General features: G+C 34.4%; 1 protein-coding gene across 1 annotated transcript; it reads left to right on the top strand.

The window, feature by feature from the left end:
* Nucleotides 1-254: 254 nt before the first annotated feature.
* LOC145677368 (dolichyl-diphosphooligosaccharide--protein glycosyltransferase subunit STT3A-like) lies at nt 255-17012 on the top strand (the record flags this gene model as incomplete). The annotated part of the gene is given in 5 exon segments (XM_081747889.1): nt 255-419; nt 3823-4011; nt 5747-5966; nt 7865-8053; nt 13677-17012. Coding segments are annotated over 5 exon segments (909 nt in total), but the record flags the coding sequence as incomplete, so codon positions are not given.
* Between the last annotated feature and the right edge of the window lie 1287 nt (nt 17013-18299).

The following is an 18299-nucleotide window of genomic DNA, read 5'->3' as shown; positions in this document are numbered from 1 at the left end:
GTAATGATTACTTATTAAGGAGATAAGTAAAATATTTACTTGTTGAGTGCATCTGATGTATTTTACTTATCCCCTTAACTACGAGATTAAAATTTCGTAGTAAATACTGATTACTGGTTTTGTTTCATAAAAAAATTAAATGTTTAATATATATATATATATATATATGGGAATTGTACTGTATATATAATTAAAATATCAATTTTTGTTTTATTTATACTTTGAATAAATAGTGTTGTGAATATTTCTTGTAGGGCGTTATGGTTCGTTTGATGCTGGTGCTCGCCCCTGTGATGTGCATTTTGTCAGGAATTGCTGTATCTGCGATGCTGACAACATATATGAAAGAAATTGATTCAACAAAAGCTGTGGATAAAAAGAACAAAAAATTTGAATCTAATTTTGTTATGAAAAGTGAGGTAAGTTTCAAATTAATCTCAACTCTTCTTGCCTTCGTGTTCCTTATAACAACCAAATAATTAGTAGCTTCTGTATATTTCAAATAACAAATTGGTTATCCTTCATCAGTAGAACAAGGCTTTTTTACTCAGTCATGCAAAGAAAATAAGTCGCCTTTTTCTTCATTCAATTTCGGTGGAGTTATGTAACCAACTTAATAATGATTCTGATGCGTACGATTCTTTCGTGTCGTAGACGAAATTACTTATTAAAACGAAGAAAATGGTAGCCTGGCAACAGTACTTAATAGATGAACCTACAATATAGCATACGCACTAACCATTTAAATATATATTGCATTTCCTCAAGGAATTTCAATTTTTTTCGGGAGAGGATTTCCGGGAACAATAAAGGAGTATCAACCCTCTCCGCTGGTCTAGTGGCTAGCGCGTGCGCCTTTGGTTCCCGGTAGGAAAGCAAATAATAATAATAATTAATTTCATAGTCATTCACTTTTATTGATCAACCATCTCCTATAGTCTGAAGGACATAACGTGGGGGCATTAAAGTAAATTTAATTCAATTAAAGCGTATCGTTAATACAGGTATAACCAATGATTACGTCAGAATTACTACGGAAGAGTGGCATAAGCGAGCTTAATAATCTCAAGGCAGCAAAAGATGGAAAAGAAATAATCGTACATAAAAGTGAATTTTTGTTTCCGTTATTTCATTGTTTGTCATATATGTTGTTTAAAGTAGCCAAAAAACATAATCCAAAAAAGAGTGCCATGCCACCTATATCACGGAAAGGAATCCAAGGAGACTCATTGCAAAAACTATTTCTGGATAAACATTCTTTAGCTAGGGTTTACCAAATCAGGAGTTCACGTTTTCAAATTGGTGAACATTCGTGTGTGTGTTCATGCAAAAAACTTAATTCCTACTTGCATTCACTGCAGACATGCGCAAAATAAGCAAAATCTTCACGAAATTTGAATATATATATGTCGGGTGTTCTAAAAATGGCGCTCACGGACCACAGGCCAAATTAAAGCGAAAATGTTGTATGATGGTATAACCTCTGGGGCTTTCTTCAGCCTCTATGGGGAATCAAAATTTCACAATGTGGCAACATTGCAGATTAACTTGGAACCATTAGCTCCACAAATACAGCAAGTAGTTGAATCGATTGCCACACTAATAACTGATGCTAGTGTCAATCAACATCGACTTTAGCTGCCATCTGGAAAGAATCGATAGATAGATAGATTTGTAGATATGGTTCTTTATTTGCGACGTTGCCACATAGTGCAATTTGTCTCCAGACGAGGACTCGAAATGTAGAAGACTACTCCGTGGTCCATGAGCGCCATTTTTAGAACACCCGATATATATCTTTCCAACCGTAACTCATATGACGAAACTGATATTTTGTGCTAAAAGGGTAATGCTATACCTTCAAAATGGGATCTTATTTCTAGCTCTGTGTATGTTCAGTGAAGCACTACATAAGAAAACGGATGACATGGTTTTCAGAAAAGTTGGTTGCCATTACAACTTTCGTGGGCCGCGGCTAACCCCAATGAGGGAGGGGCAGATTATATTCTGCGTTTGGTCTAGCTAATAACGGCAAATTTTCATTTGATTGCATGTTCATGACGCAACCATCATCTGATGATTTTCCATGGAATGACCCAAGTAGATACCTTCGTTTAAGAACCTGTTTGATGATGAATAAATTATAAAATGTTGATTATAGGGGAGCTTAGAAATACCTAAATAAAAGCAAAAAAAACTTTCAAAAAATCAAGGTTATAAAAGGGTTAAAAAGTTTATATTTTTTATGAAAACTAAGAAAAAAGGCCTGTAGTTACAACTGAATTTATGTACATATGCAGTGGCGGCGATTGGACGTTGAAAGTGGGGGGGGCTATGATCTGAATATTTGTATATCAATCTTAGTTTCCCCGGTTCTTTCTAACATTTTGTTTGACGAAAGGTTTGTATAACTAATAGGATACTATCTTTTTCGTTTAAAATACCGTACATAGTATTTCATATTTTATTAAGTAAATTGACAAGAGCAACGCAAGTAGGTACTAGCCCTTTGTACTCTTAAACAACGAAAGTGTAAGAAGAGATTTGATTCCTTGCTCATGAATATCTTAAAATTTTGTCTGGAAAATTGTGTCATCAGATTATTTAATAACAATTTACAAAACAAATAAACAGAAAGAATAATATTAAACATAGTAATGAAAAACGAGTCTTGTTTTGTAGAAGTTATATTGAAACTGGGGATTAATGAACAACTTAATTTTTAATTCCTCCACACGCTATTAAATGTATATTATTACTCTTAGAAATTAAAAGACAGTAAAAACTACAAGCATATGCTACGACATTTAAAGCAATATTTGCTTTTGCAACTTCCCGAAGCATGTTTGTAGCCATTAGGTGCAGTTTTCGCTTTCTTGGAACACATCAAAACACAATACTTAGAATCACTCCACACTCCAGTTATACAAAATAATCCTAAAACCTAGATTTATGTTGAATTCACTAAATTTAATTGTATACACTCGTACATCCCTAAACACACCACTTCACTCGTATATTACACTACAAAACAATAGAAAAGGTGGAAGTTTTTTCTTATTACAGTCATTTTAATCAAAATTCCTTACTTTAGAAAGAAGAAAAGATATGTTAGGAACTGTCAATTTTTGTGCAATTAAAGAATACCTTGTGAAATAATTTTTTTGCGAAATGTTCTTTCAATTAGTTTCAAAGCAGCTAACTAACATATCGCGCTCTTGTAAGAAGGGGGTATAGAAGCAAAACCTGCTAAATCTCTTTTTGAATTTTGTCTAGGAACGAAGAAAAAGTGGCGACCTCATGTTTTCAGAATTGTTGAACAACTTTTTTTGTTTAGTGGTTCATTTCACTCATTTGTATTAAGTAGTGACCACTAAACCAAAAATTGTGCAACAGTTTTGAAACAAAAGGGCGTCACTTGTTCTTCGTTTCCCGCAAAATTGGAAAATGGATTTATCAGGTTTTGATTCTATACCCCTGAATTGAAAGAATACTGGAATTGTTGTGCTCCAATAGGTTAATTTTTGGGTTATTTTCTGTGGCAATAACGGGAAGACAACCAATACCTACTCACGCAACGGCAAATATTATATGGCACCATTTTTTTCTATGAAACAGTAATACATACAAAATTTTTTCATGTTCAATTGAAATTATATACATTAATGGGTTACTTCAAAAAAGTGAGGGGGCAACTACCCCCCCCCCTTTGTCCCCCTAATCGCCGCCCATGTACATATGTATCTGTCAAATGGAACTTGTACATAAGATTGTCGTTGCACATTTTATCTTGTTTATTTATTTACTTTTTTATTTTTTCAGATTGCCAAAATGTTCGTTATTCTTATGTGCTTTTTCCTGATATCGTACACTGTGCATTGCACATGGGTTACGTCAGAAGCTTACAGTTCTCCAAGCATTGTATTGTCAGCAAGATCTCACGATGGATCACGAATCATTTTTGATGACTTCAGGGAAGCATACTATTGGCTGCGAATGAACACACCGGAGGTGAGATAATGAATTAACCTAGTATCTTAATTAATTTCTTACTGTCCATTACACTGTTATTTTATATAGCTTTGTTGTGATGCGCACACGATAAAATAATCATAATATACATTTTACTGATATTGTTTTCAATGATGTTATTGTTTACACTTGTTTGCAGTTCAGTGGAAAGTTTTGTGTAATGTGTTCAAACTTCAATGATTTTACTCCATTTATACCAGATACTAATGTTAAACTTCGAAGAGCTTTGCGAAAACCATTTCATTTGTGTATTGGGTTCAGAATTTTGCACCTTTTTATCCTCTAAATATAAAGATAACATTACATAATATATTAGGGGCCACGGTGGCTCAGTGGTAGAACGTTCACCTCTGGTGCTTGGGGTCCCGGGTTCAACCCCACCCCCCGCCAAGTGAACTTTGTGGTGGACAAACACCGTGTGCGTGGGTTTCCTCGGGGTTCTCCCGTTTCCTCCCTCTGTTTTCATTCTACCATTTCATTCATTACTCATCATCACTGTCTCCTCTAACCTAACCGGCATAACCGTGGGACGTAAAACTCGAAGATTTCATTTCATTTACATAATATACTGTACAAAAGCTGCTAGTTAAATACATAATTTTCAGTCTTTTTGAATTTGTGATTAAATATTGTGCGTCAAGAAATTGTCCAGCTTCTGATTACAAATCTACTTACGCAAATGTCATACAAGAAGAATAGTTTTTACACTGCAATGTTACATTTTTCGTTGGCCACTTCTCTCTTCAAAACCTTAAAAAAAATTTTCGTGACTAAGGCTTGTGATTCTCAGTCTAACTATTGAAGAAAGTACATTCGACTCATATGTAGAGAATAAAATATATGTATATTCTCTCATATTTTTTAACGAATATTTAACAATGTTCGTAAGTTCGGTAAAATTAACTGTAAATAGAGAATATTCATTAATATGGACTTAAACAGTACATTTTAAAGTCATTTATATATTAATTAGTACTAGAAAGACTGTATATAAAGGTATTTTCTACAGAGAGTTTCTGTTTTATTACTGGAATACATAGATTGTAATATTTGATTCTTTACCATTGAAGTACAATCATTAATATATGATTAGCCAGCCATCTATCACAATAAGCAAAAACCATCGAAAACTTCGCCTGAAATATCAACGAGAATTTGAAGAAAAAATACTGATATAGAAACACATCCAGGTCAGTATTATTTTATATTCAAAATATTACTTGCAACCAAAAATCATAAACGTGGATATTGAGAAAGGCAAGGGTGCCCCCAGGCGGGTTTTAGGGCGTAGATTGCATCCGTGAGAATGTTGGGGAGGAAGGAGCATAATTTTTCTTTGAAAATGGTACAATGAAACTTGAAATCGTAAATTTAAGTGTTTTTTTTTCTCTCTCTTTTAAGAGAATGGTAAATTTTATATAAGAATGGAAAATTTGTGGGGTTTTCGCAGACCCCTAGGAGTAGGGTTGCTAACACTGAGAAATAAAATTACCGGCATCCGCTCATAATCCTCAAAATAGATTACAAATAGCTGTATTCTAAACCTTGAAGTACATAGTTCAGGCTGACAAAATACCGGTCTGCCAGTAAAATACCGGTGAGTTGACAACCTTACCTTGAGGGATTGGACATCCCTGTAGAGATGACTGATAAATTATTGTCTGTTACTATTGTAACTTCCTTATTGTTTATTTTATTTTTGTGTATTTTTCAGAATGCCAGAGTAATGTCTTGGTGGGATTATGGTTATCAGATAACGGCGATGGCAAATCGGACTATATTAGTGGATAATAATACGTGGAATAATACGCACATTTCTCGGGTTGGCCAGGCCATGGCTTCAAGCGAAGAGAAAGCATATGAAATTATGAGAGAATTAGATGTAGATTATGTGTTGGTGATATTTGGAGGTTTAACTGGATATTCATCAGATGGTAAGTGTTTTATAGACTAAATTATACTATATGATTGGTACAATACCTTGTGGGAATGATATTTTTCTCTACTGAAAATTTCATTTATATTCTATGTAATAGATATAAAGAAAATTAAGATTGTCCGCGAAACTTATAAAATTATCTTTTGAACTGGCTGTTCTGGGAAGCAAACTGGGTGGCATAGTGATTAACGCATCAGCACGGTATGCCGGAGGTCCTGGGTTTGATTTCTGGTCCAGTCAGTCACTTTTTCACTCTTTGTACTTTATAGAATTTCACATCTATAGAGGATATGGTGTGTTAAAAAATTCGGTTGTTTTCCCTTTCATTAATATCTATATCTGCCTCTAATTAAAAATAATAACATCAAATCGTCATGAAACTTTTCACTTATAAATAGAATTTAGTTTTATTTCTTTCTATATTGTACTGGGAATCTATCATGTTCTGCAGAAAACTAAAACTCTGCAATTAGAAAACTATTTTCTTCGCCGAACATGCAATTGTGGACCATTCACGTCCGAAAACTGTTGCAGCCTTTTTCATCCGACACTTCTTGTTCTTCAGTTCGTCCAGATTAGCTTATTTTTATGCATACATCTTGGTCGTTATATGTTCCCACATCCTTTAATCACAATGTTTCAGGTCTAGTGATCTTGCAGGTCATGGTGTGGATCCTCATCGGCCAAGCCTTCTCTTCTGGAATTCTTTGTTAAAAAACTGCCAAACCTCAAGGGAAAAATGTGGCGGTGCTCCATCTTGTTGCATATGGACCTCATTGATGATACCTTATCTCTTAAATTCTACCACAAGGAATGTCTGTAGTATATTTAGGTTAACTGTCTCAATTTAGTGTGGGGGTACGGTGACACAGTGGTAGAGCGCTTACCTCTGGTGCGTGGGTCGTTGGCTCGATCCCCGGCCAAGTAAGTTTGGTGGACAACATAATGCTCGTGGGTTTTCTCGGGTACTCCCGTTTCCTCCCACTTTCTCATTCCACAAGTTCTTCCATCATCATTCACTTGCTTTAATCATCGTCTCCCTTAGCCTAAAAGGCATAAACGTGGGATGTTAAACTCAAAGATTTCATTTTCAATTTTCAATTTACCGTATCTTTCTCAAAGAAAAATAGATCAGTGACACAGTTCATTGAAACAGCATCCTCCTCCGCTTCAGTTCGGCAGTTGTGTCTGTTTGCTTTTTCCCAAACATAAACAGTGGCCTCATCTGAGAACAGAATCCGATACAGAAGGTCACACCATCCTGTAAACGAGTAAGCGTTCACGACATTCCATTCTTATATCACAGTCTTCGTCTATTAAATCGTGTACTAATTTTAACTTGTAGGGTCGATTCTTCACTTCCTTGCGTGCAATTTTTCGTAATTTTGGCCTGGGCATCACCAGTTCCAAGGATTTCCATTGGATTCCGTTCCATACTCTCTTGCACTGTCTGAATCACATTGTTACTCGTTCCTGGCCTTCCACTATATGACAGATCTGACACACTTCTCATAGCTTTGAACTTTTTATTTGATCTCTTCATACTTATCTCTGCTAGGAGTGGCTTCCCATGTGTGTAAAAATTTTTCCGCAATGAAACGTAAGATTTTTAACTCAACAAACCATAACACACAGTGTGCCTATTCTTGTATGGTCGCCATGTTGATTTACACGATCACCACTCCAAGTATCATTGAGTAGTATGGCTAAAACAAGACTAATCTTTCCTCCTCACCCAAAAGTGTTTTGTGTTTATAAACATAATAGTTCCAACGTTTCAGTTTTAGTTTCCTGCAGATCTTTATGTATTCCCTGTATGTAGCCATAGATTTGATTTTGGGAATTAGTTATTTCTGATATTGTTTTTTTCAATCCTTTTCGATTTTTTCTCAGACATAAACAAGTTCTTGTGGATGGTTCGAATCGGAGGGAGTACCAGTCGAGGTCAGCATATCAAGGAAGTGGACTACTACTCGGGATCTGGAGAATTCCGAATTGATAAAGAGGGTTCCCCTACTATGCTCAATTGTCTAATGTACAAAATGTGTTACTATCGCTTTGGACAGGTTTATACAGAAGGAGGTAAGTTATAGATAAGTATGATTATTACTAATCCTATATTGCATGGACTAATTATATGCATTACAAAAGGACAGGCACGCGACAAGCTATAAGTTCTCATACTGTATAAAAATCGTTTAACATTTATTTTACGAAACGTTCGAATACGAAACCTATTTATTACTTATTAGTATTAAGTATTCTGTTTCTTGGCAGGTCCTGGGACTAACAGAAAATCCCCCTCCCCTCCTTAGGTAGTGTCTGGAAATGTTTCTACACGCTTCTCAATTTTCAACTTCCTCCTCTAGTTCCAAATATTTTCTTCCCGTTATGTTTTTCCTGCTCCTCGTTTTCTTTCATCTTTCCCTCTATGGCGATATGAAGAAGGTAATTTTCTCGCAAGATATATCCAATCAGTTTTCTGTCCTACGAAGGATTCTGGTAAAGAGCATCCTTTTTTTTTTTCCCCTCATACTCGTTTTAAAACATCTTTGTTTGTTACTCCTTATATCCATTTTATCTTCTCCACCTTTGTTCAACACCACATTTCGAAACTTTCTAAATATTTCTTCTCTAACTTCCATAATGTACAAGTCTCTGAACCATACAGTTCCACGCCTCATACACCAATTTGCCAGCGTCAAGCTTTCAGTTAGGAGTAATCTTTTCTTGTTAAATGCCTCGTTTGCTACGGCAATTCTGAACCTGATCTCTTTGGTGCAGTAATCGTTTTTCGCCAAAAGACTTCCCAGATATTTGAAATATCGACCTCTTCATTTGTTCTGTGTTTACTTGATCCATAAGGACCTGTTTCCACAGGATGTTCTCATGACTTTCGACTTTTCGATGGGTGGCCCAAAAGTAGGTATACACCCCTGCATTGATCAAGTATCACATTCTAGTTTATGGATTTACTTGCTTCGACTGTTTCGAGTTGAAGAAATAAGTAAAAATACATTAAGAACAAATAATAAAGAAACTAGGTCTACCTGTTTGATAACAATAAGAAATGATATAAAATACGGGACGGGACTGTATACCTACTTATGGGCCACCCTCTATATTGTTTCCAGGGGCCGCGGTGGCTCAGTGGTAGAGCGTTCACCTCTGGTGCTTGGAGTCCTTAGTTGACCCATCTCGCACCAAGTGAGCTTTGTGGTGGACAAACACCGTGTGGTGGGTTTTCTCGGGGTTCCCTCGTTTTTTCCCACTTCCTTTATTCCACCATTTATTTATTTCTCATCATCACCGTCTCCTTTAGTCTAGCCAGCATCAGCATGGGACGTAAAACTTAAAGATTTCATTTTTTTCTATATTGTTTCCCGATGTCAAGTATTCCGTCCAGCATCTCCTTAGTCCTGCCTCTGTTCTAGCTGTAATGACCATATCGTCACCTTGTTACTTGCAAGTAACATAATGCCACATAGGGTTAAAAGATGCAAGGTAGCCTTTTAAAATTGTGTAAAGTGTTGTTATTTAATAATGTAAGTCATTAAGCAATTCATGGTATCGTTATTAATATGTAAACTATTCGTACTAACCGTTAAGGATGTTAGCATTAATATACAAAAATATATATATGGAGCTTTTTGAACTCCGTACTTGAATACTCTCGGAATGCAAAATTGTATTAGTCTCTAAAAAGATGTGTTACTATTTCCTCCATATTTTTATCATGATACTTAAAGTAGCACGAAAATACGTTATAATTAATGTACAATCAGCTACAAAATTAAGTATTATGATAAATATAATTAACAGGATTATCGCCTTCAGTTTTCAAAATTTAGAAATGATACATTTGGAAAAATTTTCGAACTGGCGGTCGTGGTCTTTTCTCTAAAAGAAGTTCTCACAAATTACTTACAAGGGTAAATTGATGAATTCTCAGTCTTATGAAGAATAAAGGCAAATGTCCAACAATACATGGTAGTTTTGTTCAATATATGTCTCCTTAGTGCATCCACATTTTACATCCCTTCTGCAATGCATGCAGAGCAGTCAAATGGAAGTCTGAAGATTGCTCTGGAGACCTCTGTATCAGCAGGATGGGCTAACTACCATTGAAGTGCGTAACCGTCACGGCCATTTTCAATTTGGAGAAGTAAAAATTAGAAATCAGATTCTGGTACTCTTCTATTTGGAACTGTGACACATCCACTTTGCAGATTTACTGACGTGTGCTGTACGTATCATTGCATTATTTTGGAGAAAGGTTGCCTCTTCTGTCAGCTTTCCGCGTCTCTTTTCTTCAATGTTGCCGTAATTTTGTCCAAATAATTCTACAATATGCACCAATTGACCAATAGATATATAAATAGGTTTCGTCCAATATACCCTATAAATTATCTTTATACCCTTGAAATTAGACCAATCCCCCCGTGTATGTCTCTTTACCCATACACGCTTCGAATCAGAGTTCAACATTTTCGGAGTGCATTTGCTGCTGTATTCTACCATCATGCCCAACTCCTCATGAATACTTTTCACAAACTTTCGTGGCTAATGTGCAGCTCTTTATCCGTCGGAACGGGATCTGGCGATCATCTAGAACAGCGTTTCCCAACCTTTTTCAACTTGCGGCACACTACAGGTGTAACTTCAATTCTCGCGGCACACCCATATTATATATATATATATATATATATATATATATATATATATATATATATATAATTATTACTACTATTATTATTTGTAAATATAGAATACCGTGGTATTTTTATGTGATTACTGTCCTTCTTACAGAGAAGAAAGTTCGATCACTGATTTTCCCCCGTGGTCAATCATTATGCTTATTTTTCATTCTAATTTTAAAATAATAATAATAATAAAAACAATTGCAATGAAATATAGGACTCGGGTTTTTAAAAATTATTTTCTCTTTCGAAAACTGTATCTAACCTTTAACTAAAAGGGAAGATCACTAAATAACGAATAAATAAACAAATCTCGTATACTTTTAAATATAGGTAATTTGTATGCATGTTTGCTTTTTTGAATTTATTGAATGATATGTTAAAATTTCAAGTTACGAAATAGTCTGCAACAATAAAGAAGCAATAATGGTCATGACAATCATAAATACGTTTTTCAACATTAAAAATGAACAGAAAAGTAACACAGTATGAAACTTAAAATTGTAGATTTATGGTAGAGGTTCATAATAATGTGAAATACAAATATATATATATTTTCCCCTATGTCTTGCAATTTGGCCCCTATCGAATTAATAATTTGTTTCGATTTCCTCGCGGCACACCAGCGGCTCATTCGCGGCACACCGGTTGGGAAACGCTGATCTAGAACCATCCGGTGACTTCCGTCATCTTGGAAATGTACGTAAAATAGATTGGTTGTATCTTGGGTTATTTCCTAACTCAGATATCCGTATTCAAAATCTGCAGCCCATTTCTTCACGACATACAATTGGGGTTCTTAGACCCAATATTATGGTCAAATCGTAGTAGATCTCCTTCAGCAGAAGATTCTTTAGGAATTTTTTTAATGGTCAGAATCTGGGCACCCATCCTAGGTTTGGACTTGGAAGAAAGAAAGAGAAAAAAACTTCTGATTAGTTTATCTACACATGGTTTTGCATGGTAGGTTTCGATAATTATAGACTTGCTGGATTTATCAACCTCTTCTTGTACCACTAAATTTGCAATAGTTAAAAATTCACGTACTTTTTAACCACAACGAGAATGAACAAATGTTTTAGGTTTTAATGAAAGGTAAAAATAAATCAGAATATGTAAGAATATGCGTGGATTATCATCATTTCTTTCGTGCAGAAGTAGTCGCAAAACTGATGAAACTAGCCAAGAATAATGGAACGAAATACACGTTGCCAGAAGTAGTGTTCGCGAGATTTCTAATTCTGATTCAAATTGCTGTTTAAAAAAAAAAATGAAATTGTCTATAATTGTGTGTTACACTTTATGTGAATTACTGTGATTAGCAGGGCCCGGATCTTGTTGACAAGTCAACTTTTTTCTGTTACGCACAGGACAAAGCAGCTTCAAATAAAAACGTTATCCGTCAACTCAAGGTTCTAAAAGTGTATTGTTTTAGGGTCAACTTTTGGTCACTTTTTGCCTTTTTGAAGTTTCAGGTCATTTTTTTAACATTTTAAGGTAACTTTTAGGTCACTTATGGTCTTTTTAGTCTTTCTTCTTCTATATAAGAAACTCTTAAAATGAACACTGTTTACGGATTTGTAAAATACGAAGTTATATCTTTTCCTGCTTCCTGACTATTGGGGTGGAAAACTGCATTTCTAAAAAGCTATTGAACACTAAGCTGTAGCTGGTTGATTAGGGGTAAGGATTGGTAGGTGTTTAAGCAGATGGCTTTGAATTATTGACCACAAAGGATGTGATCACGAGAATAACTAACTGTGGATTAGAAGACTCACAGAGATTTTAAACTTTTTTTTTTAACAAAAGAAATGCTGACCAAAGCTTAAAACACATTTTAAAAAATTATAATTTATGCTTTGGTCAGCGTTTTTTTTGTTAAAATAATCAATCCAAAGCCATGGATAGTCTTACTATCAAAGTGACTCCAACGTTTTTTTTTTTTTTTTTTTTTTTTTTTTTAAATCTATTATTCTCATGTATTCAGTCTACACTTGCGAACTTCTATTCTTTAAGTGTGCTCCTAGTTTCAATTCGGGAGTGAATTGACGCTTTCAATACGTACAATGCCGTACAATGGACTAATCAATAGACTGCAACTAACTGAAACAAAACTTTTGAGAATGAGTGAGAAATGGTAATTAAAATCCAATGGATATTCAAAAAATGACAATATTTACCGAAATAAACGTTTTTAAAAAAACGTAAATTTTAAGGTCAATTTTTGTGAATTTTAGGGTCATTTTACAGGAATTTTAGTGTCACTTTATAGGTCACTTTTTAGAAAATTTTAGGTCAACAAGATCCGGGCCCTGGTGATTAGTGTATCATATTGGATTTAAAATTCTTTGTATCATGCGTCATTGCGTATTTCTCTCGAAATTAGTTAGAGCTCCTTCGTAGCTGTATGGTTGGAAGTACGCGTCTTTGGTACAGGAGACCTGGGTTCAATTCCCGTTGAGAGCTCATGTGGTTCGGATCCCATGTTAAGCTGTAGGTCTACGTCTCATATAGCCTCGGTACTGGATGGGATGCTTAACTCCAAAACAGCGGGGGGACGGTGCTTACCTCTAGTACGTGGAGTTCGTGGTTTGATTCCCGGTTAAGTAAGTTTGTGACGGACAACATGGTGTCCGTGGGTTTTCTCGGGGTACTCCTGTTTCCTCCCACTTTTTCATTCTATCAATTTTTCCATCATTCACTTGCCTTAACCACCCGTCTCTCTTAGTCTAACGAGCATAGTCGTGCGTGGGACGTTAAACTAAAAGATTTTGTTTCATTTTCCAAATCAACGATCTCGAGATCACATAGATTTTAAGAATTCTGAAGTTACTATCTTGTACAAAAATCATACAGAATGCTAATATAAGAAAACACCATACATCGTAATTACCTCTTCTTTATATAAACATAGTTTACGTAGAAATAATATTGAGTAGTTTACCTCTATGCAGCTAATATTTAGAAGTAAGAAATGCTGAGAAATGCTGATTCTGTATTTGCAGGGAAACCTCCTGGCTATGACCGTGTTCGTGGTGCTGAAATCGGAAACAAAGATTTCGAATTGGATGTATTAGAAGAAGCGTACACAACGGAGCATTGGTTGGTTCGCATTTATAAAGTAAAAGACTTACCAAACAGAGGAGTCTAACAAGAAGACAGTGAATAACGAAAGATAGTTTGTGTAAGTTGTCTACAAGGAAACGTTTCTTTTTCTCCCCAATGACGGAAGGGAAAAATTTTGTCAAAGAACACAAAGAACGAAAAAAAAATCCGATATTCGAGGACTTTTTTTTTCATGTGGTTATTACTTAAAATGGTTGATTGAGATTAATTACATTAATTATTACGTGTTGTGTGAAGTGAGAGTTGAACATGAGGCATTCATTTTGTTTACTTTTCTAGTGCGGAACATCGAGTGTGATCTTGCATTCACTTACTGTTTTGTTTGTTTGTTTTTCATTGCGTGTGGGTTTTTTTTTTTTTTCGACAATGAGATCATATCATTACATCATCACGCAGTTTGCATATAAAAACTAGTAGTCCAGTAGGTTGGTCGTGGGTAATGAATTGGAACGAAACTTGGTATTTGTATTTAAATAGTATAATAATAGTTAATTACACCAAAAACCCTAAAATAAGCGTAAAATAAAATGCATTTCATTTATCCTTATTAAGAAGTGTTGATGTACAGTCAGGCTTAAAAGAATTACTTTGAATATAAGGAACATTTATCTTCCTTTTACAGGCTCCTTACTTGTACAGTCTGCAGCAAAAAACCTGCAACATGAGCATGTAAGTTTATTGTGAAACTACGCCTAACAGCCCAGGGAATCAACATAACGTCTAAGTGGCACGAATCACACCAGGAGAGACCTCGGCGTCCTCCCCTGCACACTTATCTTACTTATTTTGGAACAAAACACTTCATCGTTTCACAATAAACTTACATGCCCATGTTGCAGCTTTTTTGCTGCGGACTGTACTATAGGTAGTATTATATATATATATATATATATATATATATTGGCTGACAAAAAGGCTACGAAGGAACGGCAGGAATGTCTGTGTTTGTTGCAATCCTATATAGAAATAAAGATACAGAATTTCTGTAATATATGTGGGTATGCGGAACAAATTAAACAAGTCGTTAAAATGTCTTTTAGTTACGTAAAAGTATAAAGAACGTTGGATAGTTGTTACATTGTCTGAATAGGATCGTTGAGATTGGTTCTGGGCGCACTTAACTTTTTTCAATGCATTATTTTAAAAAAATATATATATAAAAACATAATAAGCATTTGACGGTGCTCAAAAATATCATAGTTCATTTTTGTAGTCATTTTGTCTGCTGTTAAACTTCAAATGAAATGGGGTGTGACAATAGTAAGTTATGTAACGAAGGGTATTTTTCATTATAGTTTAAATACTAAGGTGTTTCAGTGTTATATTCTGCTAGCTAGTAATATATTTGCATAGTGATTTCTACTTTTGTGTGTTAATTGTTAATTTTTTTTGGTTAAATTGTTACTAATTATGAAAAAAAAACTTATTTTATATACAGCAATGTTCAAAAAATCATTAAATTCATGGTTGAAAAATAATTGTTCTATAGAAAGTGAAATTTCGTAGGACATTTGCACTTTTTTCTTTTTTTTTTCTGAGATACAAACAAGAACTTAGTTTGGAATTGGTAGTGTTATTTGAAAAAGATGAAGTCTTTTACATGTGGAAATCGAGTGCAAATTATTGAAATAAATTTAGTGCAATTTAGGTGTTTTAAAAGAAAATTTCACTTAATACTGCATTTAGTGCAGTCTTGAAAGACGGATCTATTTGCTAGTTGGTAGGCATAAGTTAAAATTGCAATTTATTCCATATAATAGTTTCTTGAGAATGTGACAGTTGTGTACTTTAAATGACATATTTTAAAACTACTAGTCATGTATATGATATTCCTGTCCTAACGACTTTTGGTGTGTATGATATATGCATCGACTTGCAGATATTGTATCGCATTTTTCTGCCCTCTCTTTTAATAATAAAAATCAGGAACTAACTTCAAATTTTAGAGCGTGTGGAGTGAATGTATTTAAATAAAAGTAAATAGACATTTTTATTTTTTAGGAGAAAGTTTATTGAGGAAGATTTAGTTTGCTGTACATTTATGAAACTTCTTTGCGTAGTATTGTCAAATTGAAAGATCTTACCAAAAAATGTCTTAGCATATATTTTCGCTAACAATATGTAGAGAGTAAACTAATTGTATACAGTATAGAAAATTCTGATATCAAAACAAGCAAGGATAAAAAAGTCATGAGTCGAAAACAGCTGTGTTTCGAAATTTTGAGACTTATCAAAGATAATTCAAAAAATTACACAGAAACAAATATGGGCTTTAATATTCATGGTTTTTAAATCTTGAGACCTGCGCAGCAAGTTTATAAAATAAAGTGTGCGTTATTTAAGCTTCAACCTCCTTTACAGAATTTGTTGTGTAAATGCAACAGGATTCTGAAACCTTGATATTTAAATAGAGCCTATACTGAGTTTTAAGTAATTGCTTAAAAGTTTTTTTTTTTTTTTTTAAATAATGTTTGAGTTGCGTATATATAAAAGAGAACGTGTATGTGTGTGCGTATGTCTGTAATCAGATTTTCACGTAAAAAGGATTCACCTACAGTCACCAAATTTTGTATCCAGATAATCTAATCGCGTATGAAGTCAATTTTTTGATTTTCAGCTCGAGAGAGGGTTACGGGGTTTATACGTTCTAGAGGTTCTAAAAGCATATAGTAACTTAGAAGCCCTTCAAGTTAGATAACCCACACTACTATACTGTATTGCAGGCTACATACTGTTCAGTCTTTGCGATGAAGGGAACTTCTACTAGTAAAAAATAAATAATTTGTTTTGTTAAAAAAAAAAAGAGCAGTAGCCTATAATTTAGAAACGCTGTTTTCGACTATGTCCATGTGATTTTTTTTCTTTTCTTGTTTAGGTCTGAGAACTTAACTAGCAAATTTTCTACATAAAATTAACACCCTGTGTATACTGTAGCGATATGTGCCTGTGGAAAAGTGTATTTTATGAGGTAATGTGATATCCAATGAATTCGAACGTGGTAATTACGTGTGAGGGAATCTTGCGTTTATAATGAGAGTATGGGTATTTTTGGTTTCTTTTTATATAATTTAAGATTATATTTGTATTCTTGTAGCGTCTTGGGTTAATGGTATTCTGTAAACTTAAAACAATGATGTTCTGGAAGGAAATTTATTGTAAGCCATGTACAGAATGTCTGTATATTTGGAAGAAGACTTACACGGACTATCGTGAAATTTTCATTTTTTCATTCATTTACTTTTAAATTTACCTTTCCTGTATTGTATTTACTCGTGTAATGGCGCTGCCCAATATTTCTTTTTACGTAAATAAATTGCAGGTTAGAGGTTTGGCGATTTGTTTAAGAACACTGTTTGCTCCTAAGGTAAGTTTGGTGGCACTTAAATTTTTGTTAATGTAGCATAAATAGTCGCTAACTCAGGGCTTCCAGCAAGCAATTATTTGCTACTTTTTGCAACTTTTTTTCATGGATGAAACTATTTTTATTATTTTGCAACTATTTGTTAATGTGGCATAAATAGTCGCTAACTCAGGGCTTCCAGCAAGCAATTATTTGCTACTTTTTGCAACTTTTTTTCATGGATGAAACTATTTTTATTATTTTGCAACTATTTGCAACTTCTTCCAGTGTTGTAGCCTATAACTTAAAAAGCCCAGTAAAACTGTTTGTAGAGTATGTTGAGGACACAAGTTGTTCATGAACAAACCTACATTTAAATTTCCCTCCATTGTGTACATTCCCTCCTCACTGGTGTTCTGGAAGGGAGTGAATCCGCTCTGTGGAACAGCCTGCTTCCAACTTGTTGAATCTATGAATTTGCTTTTGTTAAATGAATTGCTTTATTTGTTACTCTTTTTGTAATATGCTAAAAGTTGCCAAGTTTCTCTACCACCTAATCCTATGAAAGGCCATTCATTTCAGTATGAATATTTTAGTTGGAAGAGCCAATAATGGAGCCATGTTGTGTATCCCTGCAGGCCAGTGTTTTTTGAGCGCAAAAATTGTAATTTGAGCGTTACAAAATGTCCAAATCGAGGTAGGTATATGGAATGATTGGTTTCAGCGAACTAATAATAACAACAACTCTTGATTGAGGGCGAGGTTCAGCCAAGGCTGCTCTACCACCTAACCCTATAATAATAAAAAATATACAAAGTAACCGAATACAAATTAATAAATGATAACAAATACAAGCAAAGAACGTATTATAAAAGATAGTAATAAGGAAAGAGACCGAAAGAATAGGGAGTTGAAGGAAAGAAGGCTAAACAATTCAATTTATTGGTCATGTGTTCCGTTTTGAAGCTTCTGCTTCTGCAGCAGTAAATGTGTGCACTGCATTTTTGAATTTTACAAAGTAAGAAATAGAGACAAATTTCTCAGCAAGTGTATTCAAAGCTCTTGGCGCTGACACTGAAAAGGATGCACGACGTATATTTGTTTTATAATGGGGAAAATCAAGTTTGAATTTATTATGTGTGGAATGATTGTGTACAGTAGA

The sequence above is a fragment of the Thermobia domestica genome, unplaced genomic scaffold, assembly GCF_964235325.1.
Source record: "Thermobia domestica unplaced genomic scaffold, izTheDome1.hap1.1 HAP1_SCAFFOLD_816, whole genome shotgun sequence".
In the NCBI taxonomy this organism is placed as follows: Eukaryota; Metazoa; Arthropoda; class Insecta; order Zygentoma; family Lepismatidae; genus Thermobia; species Thermobia domestica.
Note: the sequence above shows the minus strand (reverse complement) of the source record. Positions and strands in the feature narration are given on the sequence as shown.